At 43.5% G+C, this 16,966-nt stretch overlaps 1 protein-coding gene across 10 annotated transcripts in view; it reads left to right on the top strand.

The window, feature by feature from the left end:
- The window catches only part of LOC144937111 (neurexin-1-like), a 392,794-nt gene that overhangs the window by 221,627 nt on the left and 154,201 nt on the right, over positions 1-16,966 (top strand). For all 10 annotated transcript variants that reach the window (XM_078864391.1, XM_078864394.1, XM_078864395.1 and 7 more), the window contains one exon: positions 1,115-1,501. In XM_078864391.1, the coding sequence (XP_078720517.1) occupies positions 1,115-1,501 (387 nt within the window). The remainder of the gene's footprint in view (positions 1-1,114; positions 1,502-16,966) is intronic.

Here is a 16,966-nt window from a genome sequence, read left to right on the forward strand (position 1 = left end):
GGCGGCACGAGCCGCCCGCTTTTATATTGGCTCAGCAGCATTTGGTATAAAGCCAGAGGGATAAAGATTTGGGGACTTCATTTTTATATTTTTTTGATCCAACACGAAGGGCTTTGAATCCACACAAGTCGGCTTGTGTGCAGCTCGCAGTATAATGCTATTAATGCTCCGGATTTGGGGCTCTTTCTGCCTATTTTTTGCATCAACAATAACCGAACAATACAAACGCAAGCATACGGTGCACATGCACACGTAAGCGCACGGCAGGCATATTCATAGTTCTATTAAAGGCACTTGCTACAAGGTCAAATGATAATGTGTGAGGAGAGGCTTTTCATGTGTACATCTCCACTCCTCGCGAGTGAAGCTACGTGAATGGAATGTTTTTTTTTACTGGGCGGAAAGGCTCGCCGCCTGGTACTGCATGTCAACAGCGGCAGTGCTCTGGAGACAGTCATCTGGTTGTCGTGAGCAGCCACACCTCTACTGTGTGTAACCATGCAGGCCTTTATAGGGGCTCGCTGGCAAGACTGGCACTGACAAACTATCTCCCCCACAAACATAAACGTGGGATTAAAACCCATTTTAATTGGCGGCTACGGAAATCATCATCCTCATCGTCAGGCCGCGATCAATCCACTGCTGGATGAAGGCTTTACCCAAGCCGCTGCCATCTCTAGCATCTGACTTCATCACGTCATCTGCATGGTAGACATCCACTTGAGTAAATCCCCTTATTTAGCTGCCACTCCGATGTTCGTATTTAGCGATGCGTTCTGACCGAGATCACAAACTTATCCTAGCCGTCACAACGATGCCTCTAACTTTTGACAGCTCTTGCTAAGAGCGGGGCTATGGCTCTTAGCAAGTACTGTATGTACGTTGAACTTCTTTCGCACCGCATGTAGCCAACTGTGCTAATCGGAGCGGTGGAAACGCCACATTGCTTTGGTATTATCCAGTATATCTCTATCGGGTGACCACAGACTATCGCGAGAGAAAAACGTCCCGTGTTTTTGCATCGACCCTATGCATGCACGTGCGCCACATCGCGACCGTGCATCTCACGTGTCTACATTCTCGTCAAACCCCCGCCCCCCTCCCTTACTCCCAGGCCTGGTGAGCGTCGACGGCCGCCGGACCCAATTCACGGCGAGCGGCGAGAGCGAGATCCTGGATCTGGACGGGGAAATGTACCTGGGCGGGTTGCCCGGCTGGCGCCTGGACATGCCGCCTCTCCCGCCGGAGCTGTGGACGGCGTCGCTGGGCCTGGGCTACGTGGGCTGTGTGCGCGACCTCTACCTGGACGGCCAGGCCAAGGACGTGCGGCGCATCGCCGAGAGCCAGCTGGCCACCGGGGTGAAGCCGGCGTGCGTGCGCGAGACGGGGCGCCACTGCGTGTCGCGGCCGTGCGCCAACGCCGGGCTGTGCCGCGAGGGATGGAACCGCTACGTGTGCGACTGCGCCTCCACCGGCTACATCGGCAGCACCTGCGAGAGAGGTGGGAGCGAGCGCGCGCGCGGTCTTCGGAGCGCGGCGGCGTTTTGCGTCGTCCGTCGCCGTTATCGCCATCGCTCAATGCCTCGCGTGCGTGCGGGTGCGTCTCAAGGTGACCCGCGCCGGGGGACCCGCGGCGGCAGCTGTCCCTGTGCGGCACGTGGTGAACGGCGCCGCGCTGGTGTACGAGTGGGCATTAGGCTGCCAGCAGAGGGGCTGTGATGTTTGATTTTTTGAGGGGGGCAAGGGGGGGGGGACTTTCTAATTTAGTCAATTGTAAAATATGTCTCAATTGGACCATGACGCCGGTGCACATGGCCCACTCATCTTCGAATCGGATCTCAGGATCTTTCAATCAACGATTTGTGGGTTTAGATCGCGTTATTTATAAATGTGTTGTAACCCTCCACCACCCGACACGGCCAATCAGTAAAAAAGTGTCACGTTGACAAAAGACAAATAGTTCACTGCTTTAGCCCACCGGTGTGTTGAAGCGTGAAACCACAACATTTACAATTTGAGTACGACGTTTCGCTGGTAATTGCATCCAGCATCATCGGGCAATTCGCCAGAATGGTGAGGCTCTGCTGTGTCTCCCGCCTACGTGTTAAAAGGATCTTTCAAGTCCACTGAAGAAGATGCTACGTACATCCATGGTTAATGCATCCGCATTATTAACTGGGGCAGCCGCTTCAAACTCCTGTGCTCGTTGGCAAACGTGATCATTTCTCCAGCACGAATCACACACTGCCAGCGATCGCGTGACTGACACAACGTGTGTCCGTCATAACATTCCGATATTTTTTGGAATGTGAGATAAGTCACTTGTGCTCAAAATAAGAATGTGAATGTGTGAGTGCGCAATGAGCCAGATTCGTGTGTTTACCTTGTTCCGAATCAAATTTAATCAGGTCGGTATTTTCCAACGGCTTTTTACAAATGTATCCAAAGTCACTTTTTTAAAGTTACATCTTTTTTTATTGTTGCATGCCCCACGTTGTTGCCATGTAACACAGTGCGTTTACTTCAAAATTTCTCTTTCAATATATACACATAAATACACACACATACGACAAATCCTTCTTTGAGATTATCCGTTTCTCCACATTTATAAATCATCATACGCATTTACACGTTAAAAAATATTTCACTTTGAACCGATTACTTTCAGACAGCTACCCAAAGTGGCAATGTAACACTATGGGTATTACCTAATCCCTAACGCAAAAAAATAAGTAATACGTATCGTTTAGACTGTAGAGAGGTGTTCTTCGCCTACATGGGACATTAAAAGGGTTCCTTCTTGCCTCGTAGGCAACATTCACACCTGTTTTGCACAACAACAACAACAACAAAAATCATCCCCAGCATTAACGTGTTTTGTTGTTGTAAGATCAAACAAATAAAACAAAAACAGCGATAATAAACGATAACGTCTGACAGACATTCAGCAAGCCCCTTGACTTCGTAATATATTTTTATTTAGTTATTTATATTTCCCCATATATTAATTTATTTTATAAGAGGCATTTTATAAACGTAAGTTAATGTTTTCAGTGAGGGGGGGGGGGCGGAGGGGGAGGGGGGGTTAAGCAAGGACAGCATTACTCTCCCTTAAGTGAGCCATCACCGACCCAACTTTCCAACGTGGCCTTTGCAACCTAAAAATATCCCCCCCCCCTCACTTTTACCCCACGACAGTCGAAGATTAATGCATCCAAGGTTAGGAGAAAAATAACATTTTAATGTGCTTTTAAGTGGCGCCAGGATAGGACGAACTCACCCTGCAGGTGCTTGCAAGGGATGGTTGTCACGTGGCTGCGCGGGTGGGATGGAAAGAGCTGCGGAAATAGTGGGAAGGGAGGATAGTGTGGCGGGAATGGATTACGAAGGAATCTGTGTCCCCAGAGACGGGTAATCGTGGACGGAATGGTACGGTCCGGAGTGCGCTGCTAATTGAGTGTGCATGTTGTAGATTTTGTTAGCGGAATTGTATCTCAGTTTGACCCAAAGAACCCACATAATGAGGGTCGCGTATCGAGCCAGGTGAGGGGAGGAAAAAATGAAACCGGGAGAATGTCTGATTGAATTAATTACTATGCCAGAGGCTATTCGTTTGTACTTATCATCTGTCTGGGTGTTATTTACAGGGATGATTTGTGCTTCAAAACCACAGTATTTGTCCGTGTTTTTGATGTACAATTATACGAATATAAGTTGAGCATTGTTACGCAATGAGAAGGAGATTTGCGGGTTTCTCTTTAGATTTTTTTTAATCTTTGATGTATTTTGGCAGTTTAAAGTGCACGCGTGTACGATTGCTCTCGAACGATCTCTGCGAATCTCCACAAGTGCTTGTGTAACCCGTATGGCCCACATACACCATGAAAATTTGGCATTATCCATGGCCCGCTATTACCCCATTATGATGAATTGCATATGTAATCAGTCATGCCCATCGCACGAACGGTTTTTATTTTAAATTGCAGCCACAAGCCTCCGTGCACAGAGTTGAACTTGGCTGAACCACGACACTCCACCGTGTTGGGAGCTGAAATTCACGCAGCTTCACAACCACCCGAGAGCCATCGCTCGCCCCCCCGGTGGGAAAATAAAGTTTTGGAGAGGGCCTTGCCACGACGCCTGTCGCGGCTCGCTCACGGCCAGTGGCGTAGCTAGGATATTTTGCGCCCGGGGACGAACTATAAAATTGGCGCCCCCCCCCCCCCCCCCCGTTTAATCACATACCAAAATGTAATTACATGACATGTAGGCTGTGTGTGGCGAGATATATAAACTTTTAGGTTGAGGTGTAGATTTGTGCAGTAGTTTCAGGCTGCCGCGCCCGCCGCAATAAGTTATAATGTAACGTTGTAAGCCTCATTTTGGCGCCCCTTTACCTTGGCGCCCGGGGACATATGTACCCCCTGCCCCCCCCCCCCTAGCTACGCCTCTGCTCACGGCGATTCGATGAATTCGTCACGTTGAGGCAACGTCCCACACACATTGAAGGTTAATTGATTCGTGAAAAAATCTTGAGCTGCCTGGTCAGAATTTGATCAATACGTCGGCGCGTATTGATACTAACTTTACAAAACGTGACGATATTTGTTGGGCGGTGGACGATGAATGACGAGAACTTTTGCACGAAAGCTAACCAACGTGACATTATACAAAGGCGAATATGGATTGTGACAATTTGTTATCGCAATTCGATTCAACATTGAATTATTTTTGTCTCGTTTTATTACACCGTTTAGTTCAGTTTCTTATCTCCGTCTCGATTGCTTGTACGATTTTGTTCAATCTCGTTGGCCTAAACGTAACGTCAGCATGCCATTTTGAGGCTTTGCACCAAATGTAAATGTACATCTTATTTAGCACCGTACATAGCCAACCGACTAATCTAAGGACAACAAACTAAACACAAAAAGCATTTCTAAATAAATTAGTTCTGAATCGAGATTTAAAAGCGCATAGCTTCAGTGGCTTCCTAATATCAGAAGAAAGAGCGTTCGGAAGGAACACATGACCCTGGCGTGTATGATATTGCCACAGGTATCACGAGCAGAAGAATTGATTTTTAGCTATTTAATCGATTCTTTGTCGTTGCATACCTACTTATCACGCAGCCAAACCATGTACGAGGCACTCAAGGGGCATATCACCCACTCGGGGGCAATGACACCTCCACCAGCCGGCCGTCGCCATGAACGGAACATTTGTCATCTATTTATCTTGTTAAAGACAGGGCACCAATTAATGTATCTTGTTGGGGCAGTCGGGCTATTAAGGGCAACTGGCTGGTTCTTCCTTGGAGCGACGTTTAATCACAGAGCACTTGGACACATACAAAGTCACGAGCACTATAGCAACATGCCAAGGAATGGCAGCAGGAGGACGAGGGCAATCTATACACTCTTTTTACAAATGGGTATGTGGCTGTGATTTATACATCTAATTACTGTGGTTGTTTTTCATACTGCCTTTATTGTTTGTTTCTCAAAAAAAACATGATTTGACAAATGTTTGCAAGTGCATTAATAAAATATGCAGTACATGTTACACCATCTGGTATGGAGCGTTGGATAATGGCTGTACAATTTAAATGTACTTGTCATTTATCAAGTTTTAAATGTGGCCTATTAACCAGCCAAACTTTGTTAGATTCAGCATACGTAATTAAATACATTAATCATACCAAAAAGGGTATTTTGAAGTACCAATTGTAAATGTGGTTGATGCGTGAAATTTAAATACTGAAAAATATCTGTAATAAGCTGTCCATGATATTCAAATCAAAGATGACAAATAAATACAGTAATGGGGGACGTGTGTGGCTCATACACAAGCAGGGTTCCATTCCATAGCAACAGTTCCAAAGCAACTCACAGAGGGCCCTCTCACAATTATGTTTACGTTGTAGCACCAATGTTAAAAACTGTATTCATTAATAGAACATAGCAACGCATTTTAACATAATGTGATTGCACAACGTCTCACAATAATGCTGGTCTTGAACGCGTTTTTGTTATTCTAGTTATTCTAATTTAGTGGTTCTCGTTAATGAACTTTGGGTGGGGGTGGAAGGAAATTAATACAACAGCTTCTGCGTAGGTTTTCACGGTTGTGCTGGAGAACCTCAGTCGCTAGATCTAATTGAGTTCATGAAGAAGCTCCCAGCACATGGAGCGAAACGTCGGACATCGTGCCAAACAATGCATGATACGCCCCGAAAACACATCCAAGTACTACGCAGCAGCTTTATGTAGATAAAGCATTAAGCATGCAAAAATATAAAATATAAATTGTTATAAATCAAGTTGGACTTTACTTTTCCCGGAAGTCTCTCTGGCAACTGCAGCTGTGACACCCAGCACAGACAGCAGTCACATTTGGAAGACTCAAAGGACAGCGAACAGAATGATTCTTAAAAGCCTCAATGAGGCCCGTGGCAAACTTACCTATTTATGCTGTCAATCATTCCCAGAGGCAAGCCAATTAGCACTGTGCATTTTCACTCATCACATGGCCAAGGCCGTTGCATTAGCCTGCAGATACCACATGCAATCGCACACAATAATAAGGGTAATAATTTGTCAGCTGAGAGTAGACCGGTGCGCCTTTGTGGCCCTTAACACCAACACGCGCCACGCAGAAAACCAGTGGAGCAAACACGCGTGGCTATACAAGTGCCATTCCCCAAGCTAAAATCGGTCCACGAGTATTACTTGAGATGGCTAAATGCACGATATTCCCTGAAAGTTGAACGCAGCCAGGATTCTCCAAGGTGCTTGCCAGGCTAAGTGAAGCAAGTTGGCAGGCCACAGACAATTTTAATTGTGACACGCACACCCACAAAACACCTAAATTGCGTATGATATGGTTTTGGCTACAATATAATGTATCTCAATTGGCTGAGCAACTCGCAAGCTCTCTGTTCATATTAAAGAGTAAATAAAGGCGCAGCCCTGCAAGTGTTTGTTCACTCCACTGCTGAAATAAGGGCCTCCATTAGAGGGAGATCAACGGAACCCCTCGGGAGGGCATTTGATCAACTATTCCATGCTGACGTCTTTGTGGGAACAATCACAATTTATCCCACCACACACGACTTGCCTCTTGACTAAACTGTGGTTTACCCATGTAGACTGTTGGATGAGCAGAGGCTTGGGGGATTGAAGGCATTTATTTACCATTGTTTCAACTGCCGTGTGGGAAAATCAAAGCGGCTGCGTCTGGATTGAAAGTCCAGTAGGCCAAGCATTACCACACCATGGCATCGTTGATAAGATAATGAGTTTAAAATTTAACCATGATCAACGATCATTATAAATTGAGTATCACGGTCAGTTGTTACGCCAAAACTCTGACCTTTCTTTGCGGTGCCGTGGGATTTTGACAACTTGGTCTCATGCAAAATCAATTACATTTGTGTTCCTAGCTGCATTTGAAAAAGTGAGCGTGTAATTAATATTTTATCAGACACTCGGTTAGTTTCCTGCAATATTGACTCCATGCCTGCTTCTCATAATAGAAATGGAATTGGGTTGCTTTGTTTCAGTGAGTCTGGGTTTGCTCGGGTACTGATTTTCAGGGCAGCTATGCATTTTGCATATGCCTGACATTCTACTTGACTCCCAAATTGCCCGAGAGTAAAATGAATTCGCGGAGATATTATGACATTCCTGCAATATAATGGAGCAAAAAAATAAACATTTTGAATCTTGCATTTTGATAATGAAAATGTATTTAAATGTATTTTCAAGGGTTACCCATTTTGTATATGTTTAATCACCCCAGGCTTCTCGGGCCTGTGCCTTGAAACGAAGATTAACAAATTACATCTGTCATGTGCCACACTGCTGCACTTATATCCACTTTGATTTACACTTATTGCCAGGCAGCTTTCCATGTGAAGCGGAGCTCATTAACTTTCACCTAAATCAGATGCTACAGATTCTGTGTCAAGATTTCGCAGTTTTTCTTTGCTTCAATCAGACCAATCCTCCCAGCAAATATCCTCCATCCCCCACACAACCCCCCCCCCCCAAATTCACCCTTATCCACAGAATTCACGTCAACCTTCTAATCTTCCACATTAAAGCGTCTCAGGATTAAAACAATACGCATAACACTCAGATGGCAAATGGGATTTATACAACATCGATACAATAAAAATACACGTTAAAAGATGGGCATTAGAAAGTAACACTGCAGGCTCATTATAATAATTCAAATTTATAATGCGGCATTCCACCCTATGATCCCAATGTGCAATGCGTGAATAGCAGGAAACAAAAACAGAACCAGGGGCAACCGACCAAACTAAAGAGGGAAGGCCACTTTAAAGAGATGGGGTTTTCAAAGCAGACTTAAATATATCTACCGACTCTGATTCCCTGATTTCAAGAGCAAGGCGTCCCACAGCTTGGGTGCCAAGCTGAAAAAAGCCCGATCACTAACAGAGCGCAACCTGTAGACCTGGGAGTGCTGAGCAGTTGGAGATCAGAATATGTTAAGGACCTTGATGGAATATATACATGTATTAGTTCCTGCAGGTAATGTGAGGAACAGCCCACAGGTTAAATGAAGGCAGTTTTTTGTGGGATTAAAATATCACATTGGAAGCATGTGTTTATGGTGAGCTGAAATTTGCGGGATCAATGAAGAATTGTTCACCCGTTTTTCTAACCTTTCCTCGTTTCTTTTCCTCGTTTCTTTTCCTTTTCGTGAAGCACACGACACTTTTCACGAAACACACGCCACCTTTTCACGAAACACACGCCACCTTTTGCCTCCTTCAGACGGCTTACAGCGCCACGTAGCCAAACGGTGACAAAGATGGCCACTGACTAAATCTCATGAACGTTTGAAGAATATTTGTTCGTTTGCGTAAAAATGTGTACATTGCATTTCTAGCCCACGATTCATAGACACAATGTATAGAATTGTTTAATAACATGTAGAAGAGAAGGAAAAAACACGCTGATTTGTTTAGGGTTATTTCAGTAATTTTCCTTCTACTAACACACTTCATCACCCTAATTTGGCAGTAACTGCGACATGTGAAATATGGTATTGTAATAAATAAGGTTTAGTTACCAAATACAGAGACAAAACTGTCCCATCACATAATTGACGACACGTTTATTTTTAGTTATTACTTAAAAATTGAGATCGCTGAATATTTTTGTTACAACTCGCACATAACGGTAAAAAAAATAGTTTTGCTACAGACGTTATTTTTGTTTTGAGCCAAAGATTGAAAGGATTTCAGTTGTGTTTCATTTCTCAAAACATAACATTTTAAATCGAGCTCATTTTCCATTTGTACCATGCAATGGAAGGTTTAATAACGTAATGATTTGCTTTGAAAACATGACATCATGATAAAATGCTGCTTATAAAATATGTAGTATCGCCTCTCAATTCTTCACAAAGATCCGCCCTCACCGTCATGACAATTTAATGAATGGGCTTGGCCAAACATTCCCATCAAAGTGCATTAAGAACAGCATCACCCACTTCAGATGGGTGCAAAACACGCAAAGCCAACGAGCATATTCACAATGAACCTTTCTGCCGCAAATTTCCAAAATATAAACATTAATCTTCTTGGTTCTTTCGGTAAAGTCACGTAGAAGGGAAAAAATAAAATTAAAAAAATTAAACATAATAAAATACAATTCTCACGACGTTTCGGCCACAACGCAAGCAGCCATCCTCAGGTGAAGAACAGCTTTTAATCGAAATAAAAACATTAAACTAAATTAAATAAATAAAAGGGCCCATAATATTCAAATCGAACATCAAAACGGGCCTCATGGTGCGCCACGGTACACAAGCCAAATGGGGATGGCATTTATCAGATTGTGCAACCTCCAGTCCCGCAATCACACCAGCAGCACCACCTGTGCTGGATTTAAGACAAGCCTGTATCGGTCCCCAAACGCATTTACGGGACACTTATAGATTCGGGTGGGTGGGTGCTTGATGTTAAAAGACGACATGAGACAACTTAATCACACTCACCTCCCAAAGCTGACATTCAGATTACCCTTGTGATCTAAAGACAACACTGTGAAGGCAAGCATACCAACTGCTGGGAAGGAGAGGGGTAAATACAATGCAGAGCAATAATTAGTTCACCTTCACCAAGCCCTGCAGAATCAGAGATGGCCCACACCGATGTAGTAGTCATAGCATGCCCTCTGCTGTCAGCCGTCTTGAAAAATAAGTCCTATATTGCACACACTGCCCAAATAACACTGCTCCCACATTGCACATAAATGAATGCCTATGCACAAGTAATGTTGTATATGTACATATACACACCACATTTTCGTTCGCAATACAATTACATTGTGTGTGCAAAACTTCTGGCAGTGTTTGAAATTCTTGTATTTCAGCAGTGTGTGACAAAGGGGTTGCAGAGGAATTCTTTAAATGTTTTCTCAGTGGCATTAATTTGCATGTTTTATTTCAGACAAGTTTCAGATTAAATGGTTTGCAATTGAACAAAAAGATCCAGCCTTTCATAGACAACACACAAATTTTAACACAATCTCAAAATGTTTCATTGATGACAAGACGATTTTTTGACGTTACTTCTAAAGTCTTATTGAAATGCCTGTGCTCCATTGCACAGTGACGGAGGAGTTACGGCACGGGACACAAAGCCCGATAATCCCAAAATGTTACTTGAGAAACATCTGGGCTTTTATGCTACCACGGAGCAAGTCAATGCCATACATAATAAGTAATTTTTTTTTAAAAACTTTATAAAAACACGCTTTGATCAAATGTACCGTACTAGTAATGGAAGAACTCCACGACTCCAGGAAGTGGCCCCAAAGCTTGCCATAACGTAAGGAACCATGGTCAATTAGAGCCAACGTGAGTTTACCGTGGACAATTAGACCCAAGCCAAAACATAACATATAAAAAATAATGATAGAATATAGTATTGTCATCAGTATGACATAATTACACCAAGTTTGCAGTCGATACCACATTGGGAAGTGGGTAAAAATTGAGTTACAAGATTTGAGGATACAACAGACAGAGTGAGTTAAATAAAAGCGTGTAATAAAATAAAAAAGGAACTATTTCCCTGCTGTGTCGAATGTTCCTGTGTTGCTCTTGTAAATCCTTGACTGTAGAATCAATGAAATACACGAAGTAATAATTTTGAAAGTAGGTAGACGTCAATGATACTTTACACATGGCATGTTTTTTTTTCGCTGCAGATGCATACACCATCAATAGTTGGAAACAATCAGTCGGAAAAGATCTGCCACGAAGAACATTAAATATTGATGTCCTTAACATAGAAATGTTATCATCATGTAACTTTAATAAAGAAACGATTTTATTTTCCCCTTTGCCATTAAAATGCAACGCAATACCAACCCAGACGAATTTGTAAAAACGATATTGTGCAATGGCCAGAAACTGAAGTCACGTGTAGTGAGCCTTGACACTCTCCAAATAAAATAAAAAATAACAACCCAGAACTCAATTCTTATGATTTATGATTATTATTTCTAGATTTGAAGCTTTCGTGACTGCAAGGATTCATATTCTGAGTTTTTTTCGGTAAAATCACGTAGGTAAAACATTAAAATTAATAAAAGTAAAATAAAATAAAAATCACGACGTTTCGGAGGCAACACAAGCTTCCGTCTTCAGGTGGAACCGTCACAGCCACGACAGCTGTATCAAGTAAATGAGAGATTGCAGGAGCTACCACTCCGTTTTACCTACGTGACTTTACCGAAAAAAACCTAAGAATATGATTATTATTATTTACAGAATGTATTCACATTTTACGATAATTTTAAAGAATGCTGTTTCAAATGTAATATATTCCTTGCCTGGGAATTAGAAGAAGGCCAGCCTTGAGAAATGCATCTCACAAATGTGAAAGCAACTCCGGAAATATTTGTGGAATGAAGAATCCCTACCACCACCTGAGAGCAAGTACACTTTGGATAACTGTAGGATAATTTTAAGAGCAAATTTGACCACGACATTCGCAAATAATTGCATACCCTTGAGATCTGTGCCATGGGATCTTTTACCCTTCACAGGCAAGCAAATTCTACTCCTAAGGATGATTAAACACTTATGAAGGTTCCCCACGCTGCTTTTGCACATAATTAATTAGCTTTTATAGGTAGATGAGCATAAAGGTGAATATGGTAGTTGGTTAGGTAAGCATATGATTTGGTGAATCGACAATATTTACCAGCACAGATAGTATTCGTTGCTAATTTTGTCTTCGTAACTTCCAATATAGAAAGTATTTACAAAAGTCACATTTAATTAACCACAACACACCGTGCAGTCGATTTCAAGTTAGAACGGTAGAACATTTGACATTCCAAATCGTGTTCTTACATCACGCGGAACTGTCAACGTGATGCTGGCTAGGCAACTTAACTACTTATTATCGGTTATACGTGATTCATTTTCTTATAATCCAAACTGTAGGATGTCAAACATTAACCGTTATTTCACCGGGCCACACCATCCCGAAATCTCTCGTCTCTTTTATAAGACAGGGTTTACATCTATTTTAAAACAGTCTAGGTATAGATAAAGCTCATATGGGATTATAAGTGGGAGCCATTGAGTCTGTGAAAGCTCCGATTGTACGTTGCCTTCTTCCTCCTATTATCCACAATTACCAGCATTTGTGTGTTTGTTTGTCCAGCGGATAAGTGGAGTAAAATCACAGATAACCCGTGGGTAATAGGATCTGTGATACCGATCCCACGACATTGCCTTCGGTAAGAGGAGTTGTACTGCATTTGGGTTTTTTTTGGTTGTGAGAAGAATCGCATGTAATATTACAAAGGTTGGTGGTGCATTCATAGCGTACAGAAGAAATCACTATCATGCAGCATCGAACCGTCGAGCATCTGTGAAAACTACCGGACGTCTGTGAAAATAGCTTCATAGCTCATCGGATTCTTCCAGTCGAAAAAAATATTCCGATTACGATCGGCTTCCTTGCAAACCGGTGCAGCCAACACCAATTAATGGAGCCACGCAAGCCGCCCCTGTTATCACAGCGGTGTATCTGGTAAAGCAACTTATTCAGGCTGTAAGATAAAACACGATCCTTGCATATTTTAAAGCCGTGACATTTAGTCATTAGCATCAGCTCCACCTTGTAATGAGTCGCTCGCGATGTTATCGCGTAGAACTAAGTTTTGCAGGCAAACCGGTGCGGTATATAGATGCGCGCCACAGACAGGCTCGCAGACAAACGACCCCAATTTTGGTCATCCCACCACCACCTCCATCTCCGTGGAAAAGGTCGAGCCTGTGTGAATCAAGTGCGTTATCTGCGGGTCACAGAATTCTCTCCTACTTGGAAAGAATAATTGCTTTTTCTTTTATTTTGACTCATTATCATTTTTTTTACTTTTCTTCACAAACCGAATTCAATGGACACGGGCAGTGGCCGAATTATACATTCTGCGAATGTACAGCAATTCATAAGCCAGTGGCTTTGTTTGCGATATGAGCGTGGGTTTTTTGTTATTGTTGCAAAGAGCTTTGTATTCTGCAGTTCCACGCCTTTGATCTTTCTGATTGCTCCATTTGCATCCTGTTAGCAAACTGACATTAACTACTGTTTTATTTGTATTTAATCGTGATAAATGTGTAACTTTCTTTTATTTAAATGCAACCTCTCTTCCTTCTACACTGCTCATTATAAATCATGTCGCGTGTTCTTTATTTTGAAACAATTCATTGCGGTGGTTTTAGAGTATGTAAACAAAGAATACATTTTAAATAGTATGCGTTTCAAGTAGTGACTATCATCATACTCCAACATGTCCACAGATGTACAACCGTGAATGTGAAGTTAATGAAGAAAAAATAAACACTCTCACATACTCTTGAAATATGAAACTCACCAGTGAGGTGGCCCGGCACCTCAGAGGCTTGGCCACAGAGCAGAGGTCGCAACTGGGTACCCGATACCCGTACCCTACCCGATACCCGGCTACCCGTACCCGGCCGGGTACGGGTACCCGTTTGCGACCCTGGTGCGGCCGGGTACGGGTAGGCCGTGAGTCACTGGTGAGTCACCGTTTGTCACTCATTTCCCAATGTCTTGTCTCTTCTCACAATTCAAGTTCCTAGAATCAACCCACCCGCGCCTGCAACATGGCTTCATCCCTGAGATCGCAATCGGGTACCCGATACCCGTACCCTACCCATACCCGGCCGGGTACGGGTAGCCGGGTATCGGGTAGGGTACGGGTACCCGTTTGCGACCCTGGTGCGGCCGGGTACGGGTAAGGAATCAAAACCCGTTTGCGACCTCTGCCACAGAGCCGGTACGACTTAGGGCCCCGAGTTCAAAACCGGGGTTTTAATCGTGGAGAGTTTGTGGTCTCAGGCCGGTCACCAAAGACTGCACATGAAAAACAAATAGCCACGTTAAGTTTGGCTCTGCAGTGATACATTCCAGCTCTGAGAATGTAAATCTCGGTTTGGTTGTTATGCAATGGAAATTACTCTCTAGCAGGACGGGCGGCAAAGGACTGCCCCCCCCCCCCCACCATGTGTAGATCAGAGGGTCACTTGAAGGTAAATCTGTGACATTCGCTTCTGCAAAACGTTCTCTAACGCGAGGTGTTGCACTGCTCTGTTAGAGATCCGAATGGACACTGTGGCATGACATGACTCCCAGCAAACGTGGGATAAACCGTGGGGAAAGACGAACAATTTTGAAAGGCAAAAAAAAACCTCAAACCCAACTGTCATAGTCACTGCTCGCCATTGACCAGACGGCACACAGCCACGTAGCTTTAGCCTGCCTCCACCTCGACAAACGTACACTGAGCCTCAGCCTCGGCTGGGCACCCCCCCCCCCCTCCGATATGGAAGCCACAACATTCCTGCCCCTTTCTCTTGCCATTCAAAGGTCCTCAGCCAACCGCCTTGTGGCAAGGGGTCAATATAACAAATTTAAGTGGGGGCGGCGGCGGGTGGAGTTGCTGCTGCTGCTGTTGTTTTTTTGTGTGCCTTGAAGTAACTGTTCCAATGCTGCCGGAACAAAGTTGTAAAAAGTGGCTTCCGTACACCTGACAGAGGAACCCCCCCCACCCCAGGGTGCAGTGGGCCCTGGCTCGCTCTCCTCGCTCGCTCTCGCTCTCATGTGCAGGTTTAAACTCGCATCTCTGGGGAATGCATGGACTGCAGTCTTTCATGTTGGTTAAGTGGCCCTGTGAGCGGCTGGACATTGGAGTAACTTTTATTTTATCGTATTCAGTGATTATTTAAAAGGATGAGGTTTGGGTTGGCTGGCTGGCTGGGTGGGTAGGTGGGTTTGTGGCTCAATGGTTCAAGTGCTAGGCGGGTGCCACGTAATCTGGGGTTTGAATCCGGTTACTCGGCTGCTAGCGATTACATCGGGTTCTCAAGTGTATGGCGAGTTGATGGCATCAGGCCAGTTAACAATGTATACACGCAAAAAAAATAACATCATTTGCATTATTCCAGGGATGAGACTTTCACTCGTGTCAGTTTTATTGAAATGCGAAAAATACTCGTTAAAAGGTGTCGCCCCTAGTGTGGATATAAAAGTTATTCTGAAGAGAGCTGTTCTATCACATGGGGTGATGCACTTTCAGCTGCAGAGGTACGAGTGGATATATATATTTGCCTCATGGGTGCAATGCCGTTAGCATGATTGGAATACAATTGAGAAAAATGTATGTTTTTCTTTTAATAAAAAGGATGAGGTTTTCGGAGAAAGAAAATAGATGACAAATACACAAACCAAAAAGTTGTTCTCTGGTCTATAAAATTCTGCTTAAAATATTATATCATATCTACAGTAAAGTAAAATATAATTTGGCGATGCTGTATTGGTCAGTGGTACACAAGCACAAGGAACAAAAGAGTAAATGATGCTGCCTTAAAATAAACACTATTTTAAAATCCGTGACACTTTTGGAGATAAAGAAGGGCCGTTGCTCGAAACGTTGCTGACTATATATTATTTTAAGGCAGTGCTGTTGACGAGTATGCTGCGTGCTACTTTTTGCTGCAGTAAAGTACAATGCAATTTTTTTCCCACTTTGCATTAATGCTCACTTTTCCAAAAGCAGGGTGTAAGCAAATTGCCTTGAGGAAATGTTGCCGTTAACAATTAGGGTCCTCCTCCACCTTGTGGAAGTTGCCCTGTGGAAGTGTTTATTTCCAGGTTTTCCTGTTACCCACGTGAGAATTTAACTTGTGGACAAGTATTTTTTTTTTGCCAAGAGAGCTGTGACTCAACACAGCTGGGGGCCAAATTGAATAATGCTAGAACCGTTGAGGCCAGGTTGTCTTGCCGGGGAGTTTGTAGGAGGAGAGGGGCGGAGGTGGGGTGGTTGCGGCGGGGGTGGGGGGGCTTGCGTTGAGAGTGTATGAATTGTGATTCCACGTCACCTCCAGCCTGTGAAAAAGAGATAAAGGGAGTTGAAAAACGCCGCCCAATGCCTCCACATCGCTCTTCTCTCCTGGGGAATGGGACTCTGCGATTGCCAGTAACAAAAAACATTTGTTTTCCCAGTGACACTACAATGCTGAGATGTGCCTGCAAGATATGTGTACAATGAAATAAATAAACAAATAAATATGGAAAGAGGAGGTATTGGTGGGAAGCCGAGTTAAAGAACTAGTTTTTTTTTTCAAGCGGAGCTTTCTCAAGGTGACTTTGCAAATGAATGGCTCTTAGCATGCGTTTTTTGTTAGCTGGCAAGGATGTGTTATCATTTACCGAGTTTGTGACTATTTTTACATTTGCATCTGACTGAAGGCAATGGTGACTCTCTCCCGTTACACTACCACAGCATCTGCCTCACTCTTCACAGTGCTGAACTTGCAATTCAATTAATTCAATACAACGTATTATTTGCAATTGTGACTACATGGCATATTTTTTATTCAAACA

This window comes from Lampetra fluviatilis, chromosome 18 (assembly GCF_964198595.1).
Source record: "Lampetra fluviatilis chromosome 18, kcLamFluv1.1, whole genome shotgun sequence".
NCBI lineage: Eukaryota > Metazoa > Chordata > Hyperoartia > Petromyzontiformes > Petromyzontidae > Lampetra > Lampetra fluviatilis.